This window comes from Salvelinus namaycush, chromosome 7 (assembly GCF_016432855.1).
Source record: "Salvelinus namaycush isolate Seneca chromosome 7, SaNama_1.0, whole genome shotgun sequence".
Taxonomy (NCBI): Eukaryota; Metazoa; Chordata; class Actinopteri; order Salmoniformes; family Salmonidae; genus Salvelinus; species Salvelinus namaycush.
This window is the reverse complement of record NC_052313.1, coordinates 27172578-27198043: the sequence shown is the minus strand read 5'-3', so window position 1 is coordinate 27198043 and position 25466 is coordinate 27172578. Positions and strand designations below refer to the sequence as shown.

At 44.5% G+C, this 25466-nt stretch overlaps 1 protein-coding gene across 1 annotated transcript in view; it reads left to right on the top strand.

The window, feature by feature from the left end:
- LOC120050686 (myosin VIIA and Rab interacting protein) overlaps window positions 1-25466 on the top strand; it is a 136914-nt gene that overhangs the window by 107902 nt on the left and 3546 nt on the right. Inside the window, 11 exon segments of the mRNA XM_038997261.1 lie at window positions 3595-3675; window positions 4088-4185; window positions 4484-4564; window positions 4679-4846; window positions 8357-8531; window positions 8833-9503; window positions 9942-10288; window positions 17037-17292; window positions 17632-17793; window positions 18154-18252; window positions 18345-18405. Of these exon segments, the coding sequence (XP_038853189.1) occupies window positions 3595-3675; window positions 4088-4185; window positions 4484-4564; window positions 4679-4846; window positions 8357-8531; window positions 8833-9503; window positions 9942-10288; window positions 17037-17292; window positions 17632-17793; window positions 18154-18252; window positions 18345-18405 (2199 nt within the window).

Here is a 25466-nt window from a genome sequence, read left to right as displayed (position 1 = left end):
CTTGATTTGTGCTGGGTGATATACTGTTTGTTGTTTGTTGGCTGTCTCCTTTAAGTCAAATGTGCAGGCAGGCAGCCAAACATACACACACACAGCACATGCACACACACACACATACACCCTGCATCTCTAACAGAGGAGAGAGAGAGGTCTTGGAGTGGTCGAGGCGCGATCGGGGACTTAAACCATGCCCTGCGGTTGAGTTGTGGGACCACAATTCTCACTTATTATCATAAGGATAAAACAAGCCATCAAATGGACAAACAAACTCCATAGAGCAGTGGTGGGATGGTCGAAAGATGACAGGAAGAGGAGGAACAGGAGAGGAAGAGGAAGGTAGGGAGGACACAGGACTGTGATGCGGATACAGATGACATCGTTGGGAGTTCTTGTCTTGATCAAAGAAGAACTGAAAGGCCATTCCCTCTGACCACTCCCTCCAAGCCAGGAGGAGACTAAAACAGTTAGAACACAAGACAACCTGTCCTGTGCCCAACCAAGCAGAGTCCCACTACAGGCAGACAGAGAGACCAACACAAGCAAGTCTAGTACTGTCTGTTTGCCTAGCTCCAAATACCACTGCAGTTTCGGTGTCACTGCACACAGACACTCAGAGGATTCCTAGTGGCCTGCCTCGACTCCCACTGCTAGGCTCTGAGTGCTTCGTGTCACGGCTACAGCCGTTATAGCCCCAGTCCTTACATACACACAAATAGTTCAGTCCTTCGGGGACACAGGCTATGGCAGGGTGATAACTTCAGCTGTGACACCAGTCATATTCCCAGAGCTGTGGCTCTAAGCTGCTAATTGGAGGAAGTTGATTTGTCCCGTGAGAGGAAGTAAGGAGTCGATGAAAGACCTCCTGGGATACATATCCGCCACCAAATGGCCCCCTGCGCTAATGCAGGGTGGTTTATGAAGGGACGACGCTACACAGGCAAACACACACCCTGCATCTAAAACTGAGCAGAGGAGAGAGAGAGAGAGGCCCTGGGGTTGCATTTAATGAAGCTGACCTGAAGGTCAGGGAGCTGACTTCAACCATGTGCTGTGGGTGGAGTTGTGGGGCCCAACGATGCTCACTTATTATCAGAAGGATACCAACAAACCATCAAATGCAAATGGGCAAGCAAACTCCAGAGAGTAGTGGTGGGATGGTGGAAAGTTCACAGGAAGCGGAGGAGGAACTGGAGAGGAAGAGGAAGGTAGGGAGGACACCAGACGGCAATGTGGATACAGATTAGTGGTGCGCGAGGTCAGCTGTTTGTTCACCCGCCCCGCAATTGCTAATAATCCATCCACAACCGCCCGACTATATGTGATAAAGTGAACATCTGAGGCCCGCACCCGACCCTAACCCGCTAATATAGAACATGCTCTATAGGCTGCAGTCAAAGACTGCAGGACGATTTCTTGACAGGGGTGCAGTTTTGTTGTTGTTGTTGGTGTTGCCTGTTTTAGATATGTTTCTGCTTATAAGTAGGCTATTTGTTAGTCAACGTGTCTATAATTAGATACGTGTAGGTTCTCTTGTCGTTATATGAGAATGAGAAATTGTTCTCAACTAGCCTGCCTGGTTAAATAAAGGTGAAATAAAATCAAATAAAAATATATGTTGCCCTAGAAGACTAACTAAACCCTTGCTCACCAGAATAATGTAATATATTGATGGAATGAATTCTTCAATCTAGTTGACATCGGTGAGGTTTTCTCTGTCGTCTTTCGTGACGCAAAGACGTTTAGGGACTGGAGACAATAAAGCAACAAATAAAAACGGGAACGATTTTCTGTGCAAAATGTCCAAATGACATCAGTTTGACCCGGTTGTAAGAAAAAATAAAGCTGTGAAAACTGATAAGATTTCACTTCGGCTTCCATGCATATTTTATGTGGTCGAAATACTATCAAGGTTGATGATGCTTTTATGATGAAGACAGCACCTCTACAGACGGTATCTAACTGAGCATTGCCTTCTCTCAAGATGCAGAAATAAATAAATCATATTTCTCCACTCCTGTTCCCAAGTCCAAATTTTTCCTACATTTGGTGTATAATTTTACTGCAAGAAAGGCTTAAATCTGCAGTATTTATTATTAAGGCTATAGCCCTATTCACACAGGACTAGTATTACTGGAGAACGTTGGTTATGTATGTCTTATCCCAGAATGTAGTTTATTCCAGAGGCGCAATATTTTTTAATGATGCATTTGGCGATGTTCAATTCACTCGCACAAAACATGTAAACAAAAGCATTCACTGTGAAAGTTGATAGATGTAGGCCATTCATATATAGGCTAAGCGTTCAAATGATCCAACCGGTTATTGTTTTCTTGCTCAAACCCGCGAGCAACACTTGCCAAACTCAGACATTTCTCTCAAAGCACAGGGATGTCGATTTGCACGGGACAAGTATTATCAAAGGACTTTTGCCAGAAAACAGTAGGTTATTCTGGTTAGTCAATGTCCAGATTTCAGTTTCCATTTAACCCATCTAAACAGCAGGCTACAGTTCCCTTGACGTGCCACAGGCCTCGCACATAACACAGACAGCACTGCTATCATCCTCTCTTACCACTTCATCAAATCTTTTCCGAACATTACTTTTCTGGCCCTCCCTTTTCTTTATTTTCAAACAGCTTTCGTAGTTTTTGTGTTATTGAATTAAACTTCGACAATGTCCCTTTTCCCTCCGTGGAAAAGGAGGGGACTAAAACAGTTAGAACACAAGACAACCTGTCCTGTGCCCGACCAAGCAGAGTCCCACTACAGACAGACGGATAGACAGACCAACACAAGAAAATCTAGTACTGTCTCTTTGCCTAGCTCCAAATGTCACTGCAGTTTCAGCCTCACTGCACACAGACATCATTTCTAGTGGCCTGCCGTGACTCCTGAGTGCTTTGTGTCACCGTGAAATCCATCACAGCCCCAACCCCCCCCCCCCCCCCCTCCCCACCCCACACACACACACACACACACATAGTTCAGTCCTTCAGGGGCACAGGCTATGGCAGGGCGATAACTTCAGCTGTGAAACCAGTCATATTCCCAGAGCTGTGGCTCTAAGCTGCTAATTGGAGGAAGTTGATTTGTCCCGTGAGAGGAAATAAAGATTTGATGAAAGACCTCCTGGAGAAAACAGATCGCCCTATGGGACACATCCGCCACCAAATGGCCCTCTGCGCTAAAGCGGTGTGGTTTATGAAGAGACGACACTAGACAGGCAAACACACAAAAAAGGGTTCACGGATATGTTCAAATGAATTGGAGCCGTGGCATAGGTTCTCTGCTCTTTGCGCCTGTCTCATATCATTGCTCTCCTCTGCTGATGAGGGTGATGAGAGGTTCTCTCAGCGTGAGCCAAGGTTCCTCCCAGCACAACCGATGCTGACCTCTAGCCTCTACTCTGGCGGTCCTGTGTGGCTCGGTTGGTAGAGCATGGCCCTTGCAATGTCAGGATCATGGGTTCGATTCCCGAGCTGGGGCCACCTGTACGACGACTTATGGACGCACGACTGTAAGTTGCTTTGGATAAAAGACTCTCTATATATTAGGTGTGTTGTTATTGTACCTGCGTCTCTGTGTCCCCCGCAGAAAGCAGTGTTCACGACGGAAGCAATGGCAACGATGGCAGCGTGTGTGGCAGTGACTCCACCTTCTACAGGCAGAGTGAAGGTACACAACCCCATATAGGTGGTGTCCTGGTCAAAAGTAGTGCACTACACAGGGAATGGGGTGCCATTTGGCATGCAACCATGGAAACCAACAAATGAATAAGTGTCATTTGTAGCATGTATTTCTGTTTCATCAGGCTAGCACATTACATATACCCACAGCATGACACAGTATAATAGTAGGGGGTGTTGTACAACACACACACTGCGTGGTCCTCTTGTTCCAGAGGTCTGTGACCCTCCCAGTCAGCCACTTGTGTGTGAATCACCACAGCCCTGACATTAGCCTGTAAATAAACCACTTTGCTCTGCACTAGTAATGTTTTGTTTGTCTAATATATCTGTAATTAAATCTGCTCCTGAAGGGCTGCAAGTAAACCTGTGTGTGTGTGTGTGTGTGTGTGTGTTTGCAGGACACAGCATGGCAGAGACCCTCACTGTTGCCCTGCGTGTTGCTGAGGAGGCCATAGAGGAAGCCATCGCCAAGGCAGAGGAGTTTACTGACAGCTTGGTGAGACAATAGTCCTGGTTTGTGTGTGTGTCTGTTTCCCTCTTTCTTTCTCTCTCTCTCTCTGTCTCTCTCTTTCTCTCTGTCTCACTCTCTCTTTCTCTCTCTGCTTCGCTCAGATTCAGCTTTATTAGCATGAATGACAAGGCCACTGTTGCTAAAGCGACGTGAGATAATGACAACAATAACAGTAAAAAATAAGTAATTTCTTCTCTCTCTCTCACCATGTCTCTTTTTTGATTTGGTTTTGGTGCTTGTTTTTCTGTAGTTCTGACCAGGCTTTGATGTCTCTGTGTTGTAGGAGAAGCAGAATGAGGCTCGCTACCTACGGGACCACAAAGAGGAGCTTATAGAGGAACTTGCCACAACCATCGTACAAAAAGTAAGTTTGAAGTCTGGTGTGGAGTTTTCGGTCACATCTAACATTGCCCCTCTATCTCTCTCTCTCTCTCTTTCTCTCTCGCTCTTGTTCCACTCCTCTCCTTTTCTCTCCCAGATAATCCAGAGGAGGAAGCGTTCAGAGATGCAGACAGAGTATGACTTTGTTTGGCCCCAGAGCCAGGGCCAGCCCCAGGGCAGTGAGATGTCCTCCCCCAGCCAGCCCCCTCACAGCACCCTGGCCCAGGCCAACCAGGCCCACCTCAAGAGTTCCTATTCCCTCTGGGTCAGTCTGGTTAGGAAGCCCTCACTACACTACCTTACACTACACTTCACTTCACTACCCTACACTACGCTATACTACAATACTCTACGCTACCATGTACTAAGCTATGCTATACTACACTACGCTACCATGCACTATGCTATGCTATACTACACTATGCTACCATGTACTAAGCTATGCTATACTACACTACGCTACCATGCACTATGCTATGTTACACTACGCTACCATGCACTATGCTATGTTCCACTACGCTACCATGCACTATGCTATGTTACACTACGCTACCATGCACTATGCTATGCTACACTACGCTACCATGCACTACGCTCCGTTACACTACGCTACCATGCACTATGCTATGTTACACTACGCTACCATGCACTATGCTATGTTACACTACGCTACCATGCACTATGCTATGTTACACTACGCTACCATTGCACTATGCTATGTTCCACTATGCTACCATGCACTATGCTATGCTACACTACGCTCCGTTACACTACGCTACCATGCACTATGCTATGTTACACTACGCTACCATGCACTATGCTATGTTCCACTACACTACCATGCACTATGCTATGTTACACTACGCTACCATGCACTATGCTATGTTACGCTACGCTACCATGCACTACGCTATGCTATACTACACTACGCTACCATGCACTATGCTATGTTACACTACGCTACCATGCACTATGCTATGTTACACTACGCTACCATGCACTATGCTATGTTACACTACGCTACCATGCACTATGCTATGTTCCACTACGCTACCATGCACTATGCTATGTTACACTACGCTACCATGCACTATGCTATGCTATGTTACACTACGCTACCATGCACTATGCTATGTTACACTACGATACCATGCACTATGCTATGCTATGTTACACTACGCTACCATGCACTACACTATGTTACACTACGCTACCATGCACTATGCTATGTTACGCTACGCTACCATGCACTATGCTATGTTACGCTACGCTGCCATGCACTATGCTATGTTACACTACGCTACCATGCACTATGCTATGTTACGCTACGCTACCATGCACTATGCTATGTTACGCTGCCATGCACTATGCTATGTTACACTACGCTACCATGCACTATGCTATGTTACGCTGCGCTACCATACACTACGCTATGTTACACTACGCTACCATACACTATGCTATGTTACACTACGCTACCATGCACTATGCTATGCTATGTTACGCTACGCTACCATGCACTACGCTACGCTACCATGCACTACACTATGTTACACTACGCTACATTACACTACAATATGCTATGCTACACTACGCTACCATGCACTACGCTATGTTACACCATGCTACGTTACACTACGATATGCTATGTTTCACTACATTACACTACACGTTACACTGCACTACAGTACACTACACTGCACTGCAATACATTACACTACAGTACAGTACATTAAAGGCATCCGCATGCTAGGTTCAGGTTACTTCTAGCAGAACTCGGCTAGGCAAAGCGAACGTCTGTGCCTCGCATACACCCTGAATTAAAAGACATTAAAAGTGGGAATATTACTGTTTGTCCCTCTTGAGATGCCATAGCAATAACGTAGCCAGTATACACCTTCTCAAAATAGTCCGAATTAATCTAAGATAAATCAAGAAATCTGTAATTAAATTTTTTTGCTGAGGGGGTCTTAGTCGTGCAATTTTACATTTAAGTAAAATGTTTGGGGCAGTATTTCTCAAGTAACAAAATAATTGTTGTCTCATGTTGAATGACAACATTTCATTGAAGAATCCCGTCCATACTTCCCACTCATAGTAGGAGTAGCTCTGTTGACCAATCATTGACAAAGGAGGCGTATACTTTGGCTACTAAACTACGACTTGTTGTATGCTTGAACATCCGGGAAAAAAACCTGCTGAACACCAAAACGAACAAAAACGTAACCACATTTTGTCATATTATGTGCATGAACTGTTTTGAGTGGGAAGCATGCGGCAAGCTTAAGCTCCACTACCTACACTACCCTACCCTTTGTCCTGACCATTTGACCTGACCCAGGAAGAACTGGTCCCTAAATATAGCCTGTAGGTAGGGACTGGAATTTTGTGGTATGACTAGGACCCAGAGTTTTTCCCTGGTCAGGGCAGGGAAATCTTGGCCCTATGTGATGAGATATGGGGACAGACAGGGTTGAGGTCTGGCAAAGACCAAATGTAATTACTTTAATGGTGCTGGCAGATTTTCCCATGAATGGTCCTCTCCTGAGGGCGGTGTAACCTGTTTGTACCTGTGAGCTATACAGTAGCTTTCCAGGGAAACCTCTACACACACACACACACACACACACACACACGCACACACACCTGGCAGTGTTTCACAGGGGAAGTCAGCGGGGACCTGGCTGAGATTTGTCATCGTCCCGTGTGTGTGAGGCAGGCGCAGCAGTGTGGAATCAAAGCTACGTTCCCAGCCCGTCTCCTGTCCCAGTCTGTCTGTTACACTCAACCATGATCAAAGTCCTGCAGAAATACACAGAGATTCTCCTCAACTCCCTGGCACACAGAGGGATGGGTTCCCTTTATAAATGCTCTGCAAACACACACACACATCCAGGCACACACACACACACACACACACACACACACACACACACACACACACACACACACACACACACACACACACACAGCACACACACACACACACACACAAAGCATGCGCAGACACAAACACAGGCACACACATACATGGCGTTCACATACAGTCACACACACACACTCACACACACACACACACACACACACACACACACACACACACACACACACACACACACACACACACACACACACACACACACACACACACTCTTCCTATGATTGAGCGCAGAGTGAGTGTGTGTGTGTGTGTGTATGTATGTCCGTAAGGAGAGATTTAGTAGTATTTGGTTGAGAATAGTTCCTCATACAATGTTTTTTGTTTGTAATTGTAGTTCTCTGATACACAGATTGTAGTTCTCTGATACCCAGATTGTAGTTCTCTGGTGCCCCCTGCAGACTCTTTATATGAATCACATCCATTGGACTGGCAGTTCATCCCTTAATGGCACCCTATTCCCTATAGTATACTAATTTGTCGGGAATAGGGTGCCATTTGGGACGTGCCCTGGAAGTCAGTCTTACAATGTACCAGGATGTCAGTTCAGTTCAGTTGGATCAGTGAAGACCAGCCTGTGGTCAGTGGTATCCACATTGCCACCCAAACAAACCAAGCTAATCTTTTGTACCTAAGCCTGAAGTGTTTGGCTGGAACTGGAGTGTGGGAAAATTGCTCTCCAGAACAAAACGTTGCCACTGTGCCTGTTACATTTTAAGCTTTCCTTGGCTGGTAGGCCCAAAATTCATCATTCTGTGTAATTCTGTGTCACCTTTTCAGCACCTGTTGTTTTTAAAGTGTGTGGTCTATCATTTACATGTGCGTGTGTGCGCACAGAGGTCGCGGTCTGCGTTCTCCCTGACCAGTGACGATTCTCCAGAGAAGAACACCGAGGCACTAGTAGGGGCGGGGGGAGGTGAAGGGGTACCGGACTACGCCTCTCTGAAGAAGGAGACCGCCAGGGCCTCCTCACTGCCCAGCTGGAAGAGTGTGGACCGCCTGGACAACTCCAGTAAGACACACACTGAAACATGAATCCCTGATACAGTCGCGCACACACACATTAGAGACGTCCAGAGCAAAATCATCCGTATTGTCGCACACACAACGCTCTACGCTCAACCCAGAGAGACATGTCCATACTGTCACGTTTTACATGCAAAGACACATCAGTACTGTCACGTCTCTCATTTGTACAGTCAAACATGTTACATGCAACAGGACAATTCCATACCGTTACACTCCCAGGAAGAATGCTGTGTTTGTCACCTACGTAAAGCTCTAGATATGTTTACCTGTGCCTGTATGTACAGGTGCGTCCTCGGTGCTGCAGAGCCCTGACGGTAACTGGATCGCTCTGCAGAGCTCTCAGCACTCCCGTCCCAGCCTACTGACCAAGAGAAAGTCGCTGGTGTTCAGCGTCCTGGAGAAAGAGTCCGACGTGGTCTCGGCCTACGACGAGATGGGCCCCGAGGACGACCAGGAGGACGACAAGGGGGGCTGGGGGGCCGCGCTGCGCCAGTTCCAACGGAAACTCTCCGACGAGACCTACTACACGGACTCCCAGCACGACCCTGAGTGGACGTACACCCCGGTCCACCTCCCGGTCACCTCGCCCTCCTCGGGCCAGTACACCAACACAGAGACCCTCAACTCTGACTCAGAGTGTTCCTCTGTACCCCCCGCCCGCCCTCACAAACCCCTCCAGAACATAATGAAGAAGACAGGCCCTAACCAGGACCCGTATCTTCATCCCCAGCAAGCTCAGAACCACCATCATCAGCATCAACACCAGAACCCCCCTTCGTACTCGCTCCACCCGGAGGCGCTGGATGTGAACTTTAACCCCAAGGTTACGGGGGACAGTGGACAAAGCAACCATGTCAGGAGGTCGCGGAGACGCAGGAAGAGCAAGAGGGAGCTGGGGGAGAACCAGGCCCACGCACAGACACATACACAGCCCCTTTATTCGTCATCTGCACAGGTGGGAGGACATCACTCACAAAGTGATATGTGGTTGTCTTATCTAGCTTGGTTGAATGCACTGACTGGAAATCTCTCTGGCTGACTGTCTGCTAAATGACAAAAATGTAAATGTAAAGATATGTAGCGTGTGGCAGCTTCACCAATCTCTTCTCATTGACAGTAGTAGGTACAGAGTTGTTTTAATCATCTTTACTCCACCTCATTCTAGCTGTTATAAATCTCAACAACAAAAAAAGTGGTAAAGTCCTTGGTCAACCCTCATGAGACTATTGTGAAACATTACTACACCACTAGGTGGCAGGAAAGGACAATGCTTTTTTATATTGAAGGAAATAAGCATGAAGGTTCTCTCTCCCTATTGCTCTCTCTTTCATTCTGTCTTTCTCTCGATCTCCGCACGTAGGAGAACAGTTTCCTGCTGAACGCCCTGCTGAAGAGTGGCATGAGTGAGGAGATGCCAGGGCCTGACGTGGGGCCCGTGCCCGAGACCAACTCTGCGGTCATGACCCCCGAGCCCAAGAACCAGGACACTGTGGCCCCTAACTCTGCGGCCCCCAGTTCCCCTAACTGCATGGCCCCTGCCCCTGGCCCCCTCTCCCCCAGCAGCTCTGGGCCCGGCTCGGGAGAAACACTGGAGCAGGAGCTCTACTCCAAACTGGGCCAGCTGGTTGAACGAGCCAGCAGCAAGGAAGTAGCGAGCTCATCCGAGGATGAGCCAATCAAAAGTCCCGGAAGGAGAGACAGAGAAAGTGACAGACAGAAAGAGAAGCTGAGGCAGATTGAGAGAGAGCGAGATCCCCAGAGACAGAGTGAGAGACAGAGCAGTAAAAGTAGGGATAGGACGAAGCGAGAGACGATTGAGTCAGTGAATGGGCCGGAACTGAAAAAGAGAGAGCGACTAAGGGAAAGTCTGACATTGAGACAGGAGGAGAGTGTGAAGGAGAGGAGTTTGGAGAGAGGAGGAAAGAGTTTGGAAGAGAAAGTAGATGGCAGGGAAAATAAGACCGTGGAGAAGAACAGGCAAAGTAAGAGACTACAGAGAAAAGAGGGGGACAGAGAGACCGAAAGAAAGGGGGAACAAGTGGAAGACCGAAAAGAAAAGACAGGATCCACGCCCTCCTCGCCTGCAATTACCCCATCTATCCAGGAGGGGGTGGTGTGTGACGAACAGGTGAGCAGAGAGGCGGAATAGGAGGTCTTTGTTTCATGTTTAGCTTTATCCATAGAGTTGGAAAGAGGGCCAAATCTAAGGATAGGGATATGGTTACTTGGATAGGGATGCTTGGCCCAAAGCCTGTTTTAGCATGGGAAAAGATAGGAGATGAACTCTTTAGTACATCTCTATGGCTTTAGCCTATCATACATGACCTGTATGTCCTGTTTGTGTCGTCACCTAAACACCGCAGGGGGCTACCCTGAGTTATCTCTACTCTTATCTTAAACTCTCTGTTTCTCCTTTATCTCATTTCTCTCGGTCACTCCTTTATTTTCCCTCCCTTTCTTCTGTCTGTACCTTCTACTCATCCCGAACCTCTTCCTCCCTCCTCGCCTACCTGTTCTCACCTCTTCTCTCATCCACATCTTTCTGTGCCATCCGTGTCCCACATCTGTCTTTCTCCCGTTTCTCTCGATCTCTCCCCCCCCCCCCCCCCCCCCCACCGTTTCCCTTTCTCCTTTGTCTCTTCGTCCGTCCATCTGTCCGTCCGTGCATGTCTGTCTGTCGCGAGGGACAGAATGGGGTGGAACTACAGCAGAGGCTACAGTTGCTCTCCTCTCTCTTACAGCAGGTGAGATTTACTGTCTCTATAACACAGGCCCCAGTCAGGACATCACACATACACACATACACACACACACACGCACACATACTCTGACTAACAACAGTCCCAACCTTAACATTCACATGACAATCAAATTAATCAGATTGCTGTGGTGGACAACACACACTAACACACACTCAGGCATGTACATGCATCTATCTGATGATTCACTTCTTACAATTCTTAGACACTCTGTCACCAGTAAGGCATCATCAAGTGAAACATGGTTGTTTTGTCAGGGGCCATCGTGATATTAGTCACGCTCTCTCTCTGATTTACTTCAGTTGTGTCGTAAATAGCACCCTACGCCATATATAGTGCACTACTTTTAACCAGTGCACGTAGGGAATAGTGTACCATTTGGGACGTATGTTTGCTCTTATCTAGATGCGGTCTATTATAGGGACTTCTGGACACGTTCAGGTACAAATGTTATTCAAAGCCACTAGAAATAGATGGATTCATGAGTGAAAAGCTGATGGTGCTGTATTCAAGTTAGACATTAAAGGGCGACTGCATTAGCTTATACCGTTATGGAAAAACCACATGATTTCACATGTGGAAATCACCATATTTCCAGTGAAATTTTCACGTTTTGCCTAATATCTAATTATATTTCACGTGAAGTTTCACATGTGGATTTTCACGGTATCACATAACCTTTCACATGTGGTTTTTCACAGTATCACATAACCTTTCACATGTGGTTTTTCACAGTATCACATAACCTTTCACATGTGGTTTTTCACAGTATCACATAACCTTTCACATGTGGTTTTTGAACACTTCTCATGTGATGATATTTCACATTAAGTTTCACGTGGATTTTTTTCACATGAGATTTCAAATGAAAATGTGTCGTTAGGATGTGTCCGGAACATCACGCAGTCGGAGTGTTTTCATATTACATATTTGACACACTTTGACATACAGTGCCTTCATAAAGTTTTCACACCCCTTGACGTTTTCCACATTTTGTTGTGTTAAAGCCTGAATTTAAAATGGATTCAATTGAGATTGTTGGTCACTGGCCTACACACAATACCCCATAATGTCAAAGTGGAATTATGTTTTTAGACATTTTAACAAATTAATAAAAAATTAAAAGCAGAAATGTCTTGAGTCAATAAATATTCAACCCCTTTGTTATGGCAAGCCTAAATAAGTTCGGGAGTAAATATTTGCTTAACAAGCCACATAATAAGTTTCATGGACTCACTATGTGTGGAATAATAGTATTTAACATGTTTTTTGAATGACTGCCTCATCTCTGTACCACACACATACAATTATCTGTAAGGTCCCTCAGTCGAGCAGTGAATTTCAAACACAGATTCAACCACAAAGACCAGGGAGGTTTTCTAATATCTCACAAAGAAGGCACCTATTGGTAGATGGATATTTTTTAAAAGCAGACATTGAATAATACTTTGAGCACAGGGAAGTCATTATCAATACACCCAGTCACTAAAAAGAGACAGGCGTCCTTCCTTACACAGTTGCCAGAGAGGAAGGAAACTGCTCAACGATTTCACCGTGAGGCCAATGGTCACTTTAAAACAGTTCGAGTTTAATGGATGTGATTGGAGAAAACTGAGGATGGATCAACAACGTTGTAGTTACTCCACAATACTAACATAAATGACAGAGTGAAAAGAGGAAAGCCTGTACAGATAAAAAAATCATTCCAAAACATGCATCCTGTTTGCAACAAGGCACTAAAGTAATACTGCAAAAAATGTGGCAAAGCAATTCACTTTTTGTCCTGATTTGGAGCCAATCCAATACATTGCTGAGTACCACGCTCCATATTTTCAAGCATAGTGGTAGCTGCATCATGTTATGGGTATGCTTGTAATGGTTATCGACTGGGTAGAAGAAAAACAGAATGGAGCTAAGCACAGTCAAAATCCTAGGAAAACCTAATTCAGTCTGCTTTCCACCAGACACTGGGAGAAAAATAACCTAAAACACAAATCTACACTGGAATTGCTTACCAAGATGACAGTGAATGTTCCTGAGTGGCCGAGTTACAATTTTGATTTAAATCTGCTTGAAAATCTATGGAAAGACCTAGAAAATGGTTAGCAATGATCAACTACCAATTTCACAGAGCCTGAAGAATTTTGAAAATAATAATGGGCAAATGTTGCACAATCCAGGTGCGGAAAGCACGTATAGACTTACCCAGAAAGACTCACAGCTGTAATCGCTGTCAAGGGTGCTTCTACAAAGCACAGTTAAAAATATATGGCAAATAGAAATCAAACTGGATGGTCTTCAGGGATAGATGGTAGGGGTTGAGGGTAGCTGAAGGATGGGATTAAAAACAAACAAAATATAAATATTGTAAAATACATTGTGTCTGTAAAATGTATATTGTATGTATAAGCTGGAAGTAAAATCCTAAGTGTTCTTGTCCATTAGTTTATTCCAATTAGGGGAGGGGTGGTAGGGTAAGGGGAAAATAGTAAAGGAAAATATATTATATATATATATATATATATATATATATATATATATATATATATATATATATATATATACACACACACTACCGTTCAAAGGTTTGGGGTCACTTAGAAATAACATCAAATTGATCATAAATACAGTGTAGACATGGTTATTGTTGTAAATGACTATCGTAGCTGGAAACGGCTGATTTTCTAATGGAATATCTACATAGGCGTACAGAGGCCCATTATGAGCAACCATCACTCCTGTGTTCCAATGGCACGTTAAGTTAGCTAATCCAAGTTTATCATTTTAAAAGGATAATTGATCATTGGAAAACCCTTTTGCAATTATGTTATAGTTGAAAACTGTTGTTCTGTTAAAAAGAAGCGATACAACTGGTCTTCTTTAGACTAGTTGAGTATCTGGAGAATCAGCATTTGTGGGTTCGATTACAGGCTCAAAATGTCCAGAAACAAAGTACTTTCTTCTGAAACTTGTCAGTCTATTTTTGTTCTGAGAAATTAAGGCTATTCCTTGTGAGAAATTGCCAAGAAACTGAAGATCTCGTACAACTCTGTGTACTACTCCCTTCACAGAACAGAGCAAACTGGCTCTAACCAGAATAGAAAGAGGAGTTGGAGGCCCCGGTGCACAACTGAGCAAGAGGACAAGTACATTAGAGTGTCTAGTTTGAGAAACAGACGCCTCAGACGTGGACCTTCCGGTCACAGCCGGCTGCGACAGAGCCTGGGCTCGAACCCAGAGTCTCTGGTGGCACAGCTGGCACTGCGATGCAGTGCCTTAGACCACTGCGCCACCCGGGAGGCCGGTATGGGCATCTTACGCGTGCCACCAGAGACTCTGGGTTCGAGCCCAGGCTCTGTCGCAGCCGGCTGCGACTGGAAGGTCCATGGTGCGACGAACAATTGGCCCAGCGTCGTCCGGGTTAGGGTTAGGGAGGGTTTGGCCGGCAGGAATATCCTTGTCTCATCGCGCAATAGCGACTCCTGTGGCGGGCCGGGTGCAGTGCACGCTGACCAGGTTGCCAGGTGTACAGTGTTTCCTCCAACACATTGGTGCGGCTGGCTTCCGGGTTGGATGTGCCTTTTGTCAAGAAGCAGTGCGACTATGTTGGGTTGTGTTTCGGAGGACGCATGGCTCTCAACCTTTGCCTCTCCCGAGTCCGTACTGGAGTTGCAGCGATGAGACAAGACTGTAACTACTACCAATTGGATACCACGAAAAAGGGCTCAAATTATTTTTTTTAAAATAAAAATGGCCATACCATTTCATTACATCCCTTTCAAAAGAGCCACGTGAAATGTGCAGTTTCACATGTTGAGCTGATATATTCACACGTGAAAACAAAAGAGACGTGAGGTCAGTTGTTCACATGTGAAACCATATATTCACATAAATTGAATTTAGAGTTCACATGTTAACACCACTTTTTCACATGTGAGGAGAATAACACGTTTTTACCTCACATGTGACGTGGAGACTGTAACACAACAAAATAATTCACGTTTAAAAATCGAATTTGCAGTTTTACAAACTTTCAAATGTTGTCATGTGTAATTTCATGGTATCACAGGTACAAAGATTTTTTACATGTGTAGTTTCATGTTATCACATGTTGCTTTTACATGCTATTACATGTTATCACATTAACTTCACATAAGGTCACGTGAAATTCATGTGGTTTTCCCGCGTAGCCATTTTCTTTAGTGCTTTTCACATTTATTCCTATTTCAATACAGTTGTGACATCTTGTAAAAGCAGATGCTGGTGTATGACCACAGCGAACGTGTGAAACAACAGCTCTCCATTCATTAAATATATGACAAGACAAACATGGATGGAATTATTAATTATAGGATATACCATTGTGTATCCCACTCACCCACATACTGTGAAGGGTACATTTTTAGATGTGCCGGTGCCACTAAAAGCCACAAATGACCACAACAACAACAGTTTTCAATTCATGGTGCTCTTGTTTTATATTTTTTATAACGCTGACGTTTTTATTTTAACGAAGAGCACCATGAATAGAAAACGTTGCCTTTGTGGGAGATGCTGTGACGGTACAACAGTATAGATCTGCAGCATGCTCACACTGCGTGGTATCTCAGGAATACAAGTCTAGTCCTTTTAAAGTTGGATGCAGTTTCTAAAAGGGCTTTCTAAACACAAATGTCGCAGTAGGAAATGGAGCCGTGTGTTGGAGCCGTGTGATAATGATGTATATTGGTAATGTACTATAGGTGACGGCCAAAACTCTCACTCCGGCTCCCATTACCCATCTACGCACTGAGTCGGTACCTGAAATCTTTCCCTCTCGCTCTTTGCTCTCTAAGTCACCTCTGAGTGTTCAAAAGGAGCCGCCTCTCATCTCCTCTCGTCTCCCACTCGAGTGCCACCCCCTACCACCCACACTATACACACTTCCTTTCAAAGCCCACGTACGTCGCTAGCTAGCTAACGCGTCTCAAAAAGAGAGAGAGAGAGAGAGAGAGAGAGAAAGGGGTGTGGATCAATGCACTTGTTAGTCCCACAGATCAAAGCTTCAAGCCAAGGATTATCTCATTATTGAATTACACCGATCTCTCTCCTTCTCCCTCATACCCTCTCACCTTTTCATCCATTCAGATGTACTAGTTTGTACTTTACAGCAGGGGTGTGGTTTGTTAGTCTTGTAGGTTCGAGACTGCACTTTCACTTATCGTATTTTCTCAAATTTTTTACCTTTCTAGTGGTTTGTGGTAGAGGAAAATGTAAATACAGTAATTGTAACTTTGTTAGGTCACCTGTCACCCTTCCATGACCTGGAATCTAGCAATAAAGGTCAACAGCTCCCCTCCTCTTCCACATGAAGCGTCACACTCTTCTTCCTCCACCTGATTGCTCCTTGCAGGTTGACATGAGTCGTGACTGTGTGTGTGTGTGTGTGTGTGTGTGTGTGTGTGTGTGTGTGTGTGTGTGTGTGTGTGTGTGTGTGTGTGTGTGTATGTGCTGCACTGATTGGAGGTGTAAAAGCTCTGTGTCATTGAGGACCGTGCTGTAAACATCTCAGTTGGACCCTGTTACGACTCTCCTCTTGACTGTTGCATATTTGTTTGTACCCACTAATGATAGTCTGTTGTCGTGCCTGTGTGTGTCTGACTCGTATCTCTGTGTGTGTTGTGTGTGTGTGTGTGTGTGTGTGTGTGTGTGTGTGTGTGTGTGTGTGTGTGTGTGTGTGTGTGTGTGTGTGTGTCTCTTGACGTGTGTGTGTGTGTCTCTTGACGTGTGTGTGCACGTGTGTGTGTTGAGCAGAAGTACTCGGCCGCATCGCTGTGCAGTATCACCACAGAGGTACTAAAGGTGCTCAACGCCACAGAGGAACTGATTGGTGAGGCGGGGGGCGATAGTGTCACCCCCTCTGAGTGCATGAGCGCGTCTGAGTCCTTCCTCAGCAACTTAGAGACCAGGAAGCTGGACCAGAAACTCACCAAGATGGAGGAAAACGTAAGACCCAGTGCCTACATACATCTCGATGTTGGTGGTCACTACCTGGCCATGCTAGAAAGGACCAAATGCAGCGCTTTCTAAACCCTAAACGTAATCCTTACCTTAACCTCCACCATAACCCTGTATAAAAAAGAGTAAATAGCGTATATGTACTTGCTCATCTGAACTCACTATCTGAGACACTTTTGTACATCTTAGCTTGACCATATAGTGACTACCACCTGTAGAGACTAAACAAGAAAGGCCCAAGGATAGAGCCCTGTGGGTCCCCAACATTGTTATGCTCAGCACCTGTGCCCATTGACCTTTCCTGTAACACGTGACTTGTCCCTGTAGGTGTACATGGCTGCGGGGGCGGTGTACGGCCTGGAGGGGGCACTGGGGGACCTGGAGAAGGTGGCCCGAGGCATCAGCAGTGGCACCTCAGACAGAGACCTGGCCTTCCTGGAGGACCAGGTGGCCACTGCTGCTGCCCAGGTGCAGCAGTCTGAGCTCCAGGTAAGGGGGTCCATTCATATCCAAACGCCCAGTTGTTTCAATGACTGCATTCCATCCTGATTACATTGCAGACACATGTCAGATGTGATGCATGCCCAACTGTGCAGTTGATGACGTGGCAATGTAACGTGGAAATGTGGTGGGCATGGAATGCAACCAATGTTTGATGGTCCTGTAAGAAGGCAGGTTTTAATGTGGAGACTGGAGAGAATGCGTGGAATATGTAATTGTATTCTAATGGTGTCTTCTAAATTAACCTGATTAATTAATTAAATTAACTTGAGCCTTGATGTACTCTACACTACATCTACAGCAAATTCCGTTTTTATTTCTGAATAATTTGGAATCTTTCTCCTCCAGATATCAGACATCGAGGAGAGGATATTATCTCTAAAAACAGCTGGACTGAATGTCACCGCCTGCAATCGTTTCTCCAACTTCTCCAAGCCAAAACCTAAGGTACTGTAGTATATTCCCACCTGACTATTATTACACACAGCTACACCCTCATATGGCCACTGTATTCACCGTACTGATCTGTCACTCTGCAGCCTCAAACCCTTGACACATCACGCCAACAGAGGAGAAAACTACCTGCCCCTCCGGTCAAAGGTAACAGACCAAATTGTTGAAATGATCACAAAGGAAACCTTTTGCTATTGAACAATGTTAAATGTTCTATTTAATCCATTTCCTTTTTCTACTTCTATTAAATGGAGTTTATAGGATTGGCTCCCCTTGTTGGTAGAAAAAAGTACCAGGTCGCAAAAAAGACCCAAACTTTGTCACTTCATAAAATCCTAAGTCTTTCAGACTCTGTAATGTCACACTGTCACAATGAGAAGGTTTTTCCTTTCAGAGGTTTGAAAATACACTCACACCCTCTTTACGCTTTGATGTGCGTGTTGCATCGATCGCGGCTGACATCACTGTGGCAACACGATGTTGTCTGCTCCACAGAATAACGCACCCTTTTTTTCATGTGCGGACGTTGGCTTGGCAGAAAGATTTGTGTTCACACTTAGAAGACTAACATCACATTTGGATCTAAAGGAAGACGTTGAATGGATGCCAGGCTAAGTGTACCAGGTAGAGAGGGAAGATATAAAAAGGAAAGAGAAAGGTTCCATTAGGAAAGAGAGAAGGAGCACAGAGAAGAGGAGACGAATCGGACGGCTGCGTCATTAACCAATGGGGCACGCTTCTTTTCATGTTAATAATTTATTAATTATTAATCGTGGTTTTCTTCTTTTTTTGACACCATCAAGCAGCTTTTCCACATGGTCAATGAAACCCCTCTGTTTTAGCCTTCGTTTCAAAGTAAAACACAGCGCAACAGAGGCTAAATCAAAGAAGTCTCATATAGTCATAAAGCATTGATTTCAGAAAGGGGTCGACGGTGCATCTTTTGAAAGAGACTCATTAGACAATCAATCAATCAAATGTATTTGTAAAGCCATTTTTACATCAGTCGATGTCACACAGTGCTATACAGAAACCCAGCCTAAAACCCCAAAGAGCAAGCAATGCAGATGTAGAAGCACAGTGGCTAGGAAAAACCCTAGGAAGAAACCTAGAGAGGAACCAGGCTCTGAGGGCTGGCCAGTCCTCTTCTGGATGTATCGGTGGAGATTATAGGAATACAGGGACATTAACGCTAGAGCGCTCTTCAAGATGTTCAAATGTTCATAGATGACCAGCAGGGTCAAATAATAATCACAGTGGTTATAGAGGGTGCAACAGGTCAGCACCTCAGGAGTAAATATCAGTTGGCTTTACCTAGCCGAGCATTCAGAGGTCGAGACAACAGGGCTGGGATAAGGTAGCAGGTCCGGTGAACAGGTCAGGCCATAGCCACAGGTAAAACAGTAGAAACTGAATCAGCAGCACGACCAGGTGGACTGGGGACGGGGACAGCCAGGAGTCATCAGGCCAGGTAGTCATGAGGCATGGTCCTCGGGCTCAGGACCTCCTGGAGGGGAGAGAGTTAGAGATGGGAGAATTAGAGGGAGCATGCTTAAGATCACATAGGACACCAGGTATGACAGGAGAAATACAGCAGATAGGACAAACTGACCCATGCACATAGACTGTTGCAGCATAGGCACTGGGGACTGAGACGGGAGGGTCGGGGGACACTGTGGCCCCGTCCAATGATACCCCCGGACAGGACCAACCAGGCAGGATATAACCCCACCCACTTTGCCAAAGCACACCACCAGAGGGAAATCAACAGACAACCAACTTACTACCTTGAGACAAGGACGGAGTATAGCCCACGAAGATCTCCCCACCGCACGAGCTGAGGGGGCTCAACACCGAACAGCAAGATAACATCAGTGACTGAACCCACTCAAGTCGAGGATAGTGACGCCATGGGAGAGCACTAGTAAGCCAGTGTCTCAGCCCCGTAATAGGGTAAGAGGAGCTGGCCAGGCAAAGACTGCAAGGGTGGTTCATCACTCCAGTGCCTTGCTGTTCCCCTTTGCACCCCTGGGCTACACTCAATCATAGGACCTACTGAAGAGATGATTCTTCAGTAAAGACTTAAATGTTGAGACTGAGTCTGCGTCTCTCACGTATCAGCAGACCATTCCATAAAAATGCAGCTCTATAGGAGCTAGCACTGCCTCCAGCTGTTTGCTTAGAAATTGTAGGAACAATGAGGTCTGCATCTTGTGACCGTAGCGTATGTGTAGGTATGTACGCCATGACCAAATCGGAGAGATGGGTAGAAGCAAGTACATGTAATGCTTTGTAGTTCAGCAGTAAAACCTTGAAATCAGCCCTAGCCTTAACAGGAAGCCAGTGTAGAGAGGCTAGCACTGGAGTAATATGATCAAATGTTTTGGTTCTAGTTCTAGGGGCTCTCGAGTGGCGCAGCGGTCTAAGAGGCGTCACTACAGTCCCTGATTCGAATCCATTCTGTATCACATCCGGCTGTGATTGGGAGTCCCATAGGGCGGCCACAATTGGCCCAGCGTCGTCTGGGTTTGGCTGGTGTAGGCCGTCATTGTAAATAAGAATTTGTTCTTAACTGACTTGCCTAGTTAAATAAAGGTTAAATAAAAATAAATCAAAAAGATTTTAGCATCCGTATTTAGCACTACCGGAAGTTTATTTTGTGTTTTATCCGTGTGTCTGGAGAGTAGAGCATTGCAGTAGTCTAATCTTGAAGTGGCAAAAGCATGGATTAGCTTTTCTGCATGATCTGCATTTCTGCATGATCTGATTCTTAAAACCTTTAAGATGGAAAGAAAGAAAATTGAAATATTTTTCATATGTTCGTCAAAAGAGAGATCAGGGTCCAGAGTAATGCCGAGGTCCATCACAGTTTTATTTGAGACGACTGTACAACCATCGAGATTAATTGTCAGATTAATTGTCAGATTTAACAGAAGATCTCTTTGTTTCTTGGGACTCTTTGTTTCTTAGCATCTCTGTTTAAAAGTAAAAAATGTGCCGCCATCCACTTCCTTATGTCTGAAACACAGGCTTCCAGGGTAGGCACTTACAGCAATGTGTTGTCTGCATAGCAGTGAAAGTTGACATTGTGTTTCCGAATGACATTACCAAGAGGTAGTATATATAGTGAAAACAAAAGTCCTAAAAAAAACAGAACCTTGAGGAACACTTATTTAGATAAGACCCACAGATTTAGATAAGATCTAAACCAGGCAAAAACTTGTCTGCGTAGACCATTTTGGGTTTCCAATCTCTCCAAATCAGTGGTCGCCAACCGGTCAATCGCAATCGACTGGTCGATCTTCAATGCATTCCTAGTCCATCACCAAACATTTCTGTAGAAAAGCCAACGATAAAGGCTTGCGCTCCTTTTTTTTTGTTTGTTTGTTTGGTGTTGCGCTGAAGGCGGTAGGTGCACTTGATTCAGAAGCCCTGCGCACCGGGTAAACAAAGTGTTTCCATTTTGAACCATTTCATTTGTCTGAAAAGATTGACTCCGCCTACCCGGTGGACCGGGAGATCTGTGGCTAAACCGAGTGCTCCTACTGCGCTGGCCAATAGGAACGCTCAAATCACCGTACCTATAGAGCTTCTACGACCCCAGCCACAGCAAAGTTTTATACTAGCCTATGTAAGATGTATTAACTTCATGAGGGAGTTCACATTTGTTTTTATATAGCTCAAAACACTGTTCAACACTATTACAAAACATAAAACGCGATTCTCCCTACTTGCGCTGCAATGAATGAGTAGGGAAGTGTATCATTAGCCCTGCATTTTTATTATTATTAGCAGCTCGTCGTGTCTACTTTAATATAGAGGAATGTTTAACTTTCTCTGGTCATAAGAACAACAATTGGGAACTCGGAAATCTCCGACTTCCGACTTCAATGAGTTGGGAACTCAGAAAAAATCAAGATCCCATGAATGGTCATCCAACTTGGAATTCCAAGTCGAAAACTTTCCGACCCAAAGATCATTGACGTCTTGATTTGACCTTTGTTTTTTGGGTGGGTTCCCAGTTGCCTTGAAAGCACCATGTGCACCATTTATGGTCCGCAGTGCATCGCAAGTGCTACACCAACTAATCTATTTTGTTATCAAAGATCAAGTTTTGAACTATGATATGGTCTGAGAATAACAATATTGTCAGTCCAGCCAACAATCTGAGTGGTAGATCTCGGCTAGCTTTTTGACTGTGAAAGTGATCTTGACTCAAAAGGTTGGTGTTAAAACTTCTTTGGGCTGCAAGCCCGAAGCCGGCCACAATATGACAAAAGCCACTTCAAGTGCAGGGCGCGAAATTCAAAATATATTTTTTAGAAATATTTAACTTTCACACATTAACAAGTTCAATACAGCAAATGAAAGGTACACATCTTGTGAATCCAGCCAACATGTCCGATTTTTAAAATGTTTTACAGCGAAAACAGCACGTATATTTATGTTAGCTCACCACCAAATACAAAAAAGGACAGACATTTTTCACAGCACAGGTAGCATGCACAAAGCCAACCTAACTAACCAAGAACCAACCAAACTAACCAACAAACAACTTCATCAGATGACAGTCTTATAACATGTTATTCAATAAATCTATGTTTTGTTCGAAAAATGTGCATATTTCAGGTATAAATCATAGTTTACATTGCAGCTACAATCAGAAATTGCACCGAAAGCAGCCAGAATAATTACAGACACCAACGTCAAATACCTAAATACTCATCATAAAACATTTCTGAAAAATACATAGTGTACAGCAAATGAAAGACAAGCATCTTGTGAATCCAGCAAATATTTCCGATTTCTTAAGTGTTTTACAGCGAAAACACAATATAGCGTTATATTAGCTTACCACAATAGCCAGAAACACAAGCCATTCCCCAGTAGCAAAAGTTAGCGATCGTAACAAACCAGCAAAAGATATATAATTTTTGACTAACCTTGATAAGCTTCATCAGATGACAGTCCTATAACATCAGGTTATACATACACTTATGTTTTGTTCGAAAATGTGCATATTTAGAGCTGAAATCAGTGGTTATACATTGTGCTAACGTAGCATCTTTTTCCCACAACGTCCGGATATTTTTCTGACACTTTTTCTGACACACATATTCTGACCAAATAACTATTCATAAACATAACTAAAAAATACATGTTGTATAGGAAATGATAGATACACTAGTTCTTAATGCAATCGCCGTGTTAGAATTCTAAAAAATAACTTCATTACGACATCCAGCTTAGGTATAGCGAGAGAGTACCCAAAAGCTGGGCGCAAACGACTAGCACAACATGTTCGACAGATATATGAAATAGCATCATAAAATGGGTCCTACTTTTGCTGATCTTTCATCAGAATGTTGTACAAGGGGTCCTTTGTCCAGAACAATCGTTGTTTGGTTTTAGAACGGCCTTTTTCCCTCTCGATTTAGCAAGCACACTTGCCAAGTGGCGCGAATCTCTCCATCGTCAACAAACTCAGAGAACGGAACACGGCAAAACTCCCGAAAAAATTTCAATAATCTGATTAAACTATATTGAAAAAACATACTTTACGATGATATTGTCACATGTATCAAATAAAATCAAAGCCGGAGATATTAGTCGTCCGTAACGACAGCTTATCAGAAGGCAAATCCAGGTCCCTCCTCGCGCTCTCCAGAAAACAGGAAACTGGTGACACGTCATTCCAAGAGCTATTATTCGAGCCCAGATCAAGTTACACACTCAATTTCTTCTCTCACTGCTTGTCGACATCTAGTGGAAGACGTATGAAGTGCATCTAAACTAATAAATATCAAGGACTTTAATAGGCAGCCCCTAGAAGAGAGCATCGATTTCAGATCTTCCACTTCCTGTCAGGAAGTTTGCTGCAAAAGGAGTTCTGTTTTACTCACAGATATAATTCAAACGGTTTTAGAAACTAGAGAGTGTTTTCTATCCAATAGTAATAATAATATGCATATTGTACGAGCAAGAATTGAGTACGAGGCCGTTTGAAATGGGCACCTTTTATCCGGCTACTCAATACTGCCCCTGCAGCCCAAACAGGTTAAAAGCCACACTAAGGTCTAGTAGCACAAGGACAGACGCAGAGCCTTGGTCTGATGCCATTAAAAAGGAAATTTACCACCTTCACGAGTGTATTCTCAGTACTATAATGGGGTCTTAAACCAGACTGGAGCTTTTTGTATACAGTTGAAGTCGGAAGTTTACTTACACCTTTGCCAAATACATTTAAACTCAGGTTTTCACAATTCCTGACATTTAATCCTAGTAAAGATTCCCTGTCTTAAGTCAGTTAGGATCACCACTTTATTTTAAGAATGTGAAATGTCAGAATAATAGTAGAGAGAACGATTTATTTCAGCTTTTATTTCTTTCATCACATTCCCAGTGGGTCAGATGTTTACATACACTCAATTAGTATTTGGTAGCATTGCCTTTAAATTGTTTCGGGTAGCCATCCACAAGCTTGCCACAATAAGTTGGGTGAATTTTGGCCCATTCCTCCTGACAGAGCTGGTGTAACTGAGTCAGGTTTGAAGGCCTCCTTGCTCACACACGCTTTTTGAGTTCTGCCCACAAATTTTTTATAGGATTGAGGTCAGGGCTTTGTGATGGCCACTCCAATACCTTTACTTTGTTGTCCTTAAGACATTTTGCCACAACTTTGGAAGTATGCTTGGGGTCATTGACGATTTGGAAGACCCATTTGCAACCAAGCTTTAACTTCCTGACTGATGTCTTGAGATGTTGCTTCAATATATCCAAATAATTTTCCTCCCTCATGATGCCATCTATTTTGTGAAGTGCACCAGTCCCTCCTGCAGCAAAGCAGCCCCACGACATGATGCTGCCACCCCCGTGCTTCACAGATGGGATGGTGTTCTTCAGCTTGCAAGCCTCCCCCTTTTCACTCCGAACATAACGATGGTCATTATCGCCAAACAGTTCTATTTTTGTTTCATCAGACCAGAGGACATTTCTCCAAAAAGTACAATCTTTGTCCCCATGTGCAGTTTTATGGCGGTTTTGGAGCAGTGGCTTCTTCCTTGCTGAGCGGCCTTTCAGGTTATGTCGATATAGGACTCGTTTTACTGTGGATATCGATACTTTTGTACCTGTTTCCTCCAGCATCTTCACAAGGTCCTTTGCTGTTGTTCTGGGATTGATTTGCACCTTTCGCACCAAAGTACATT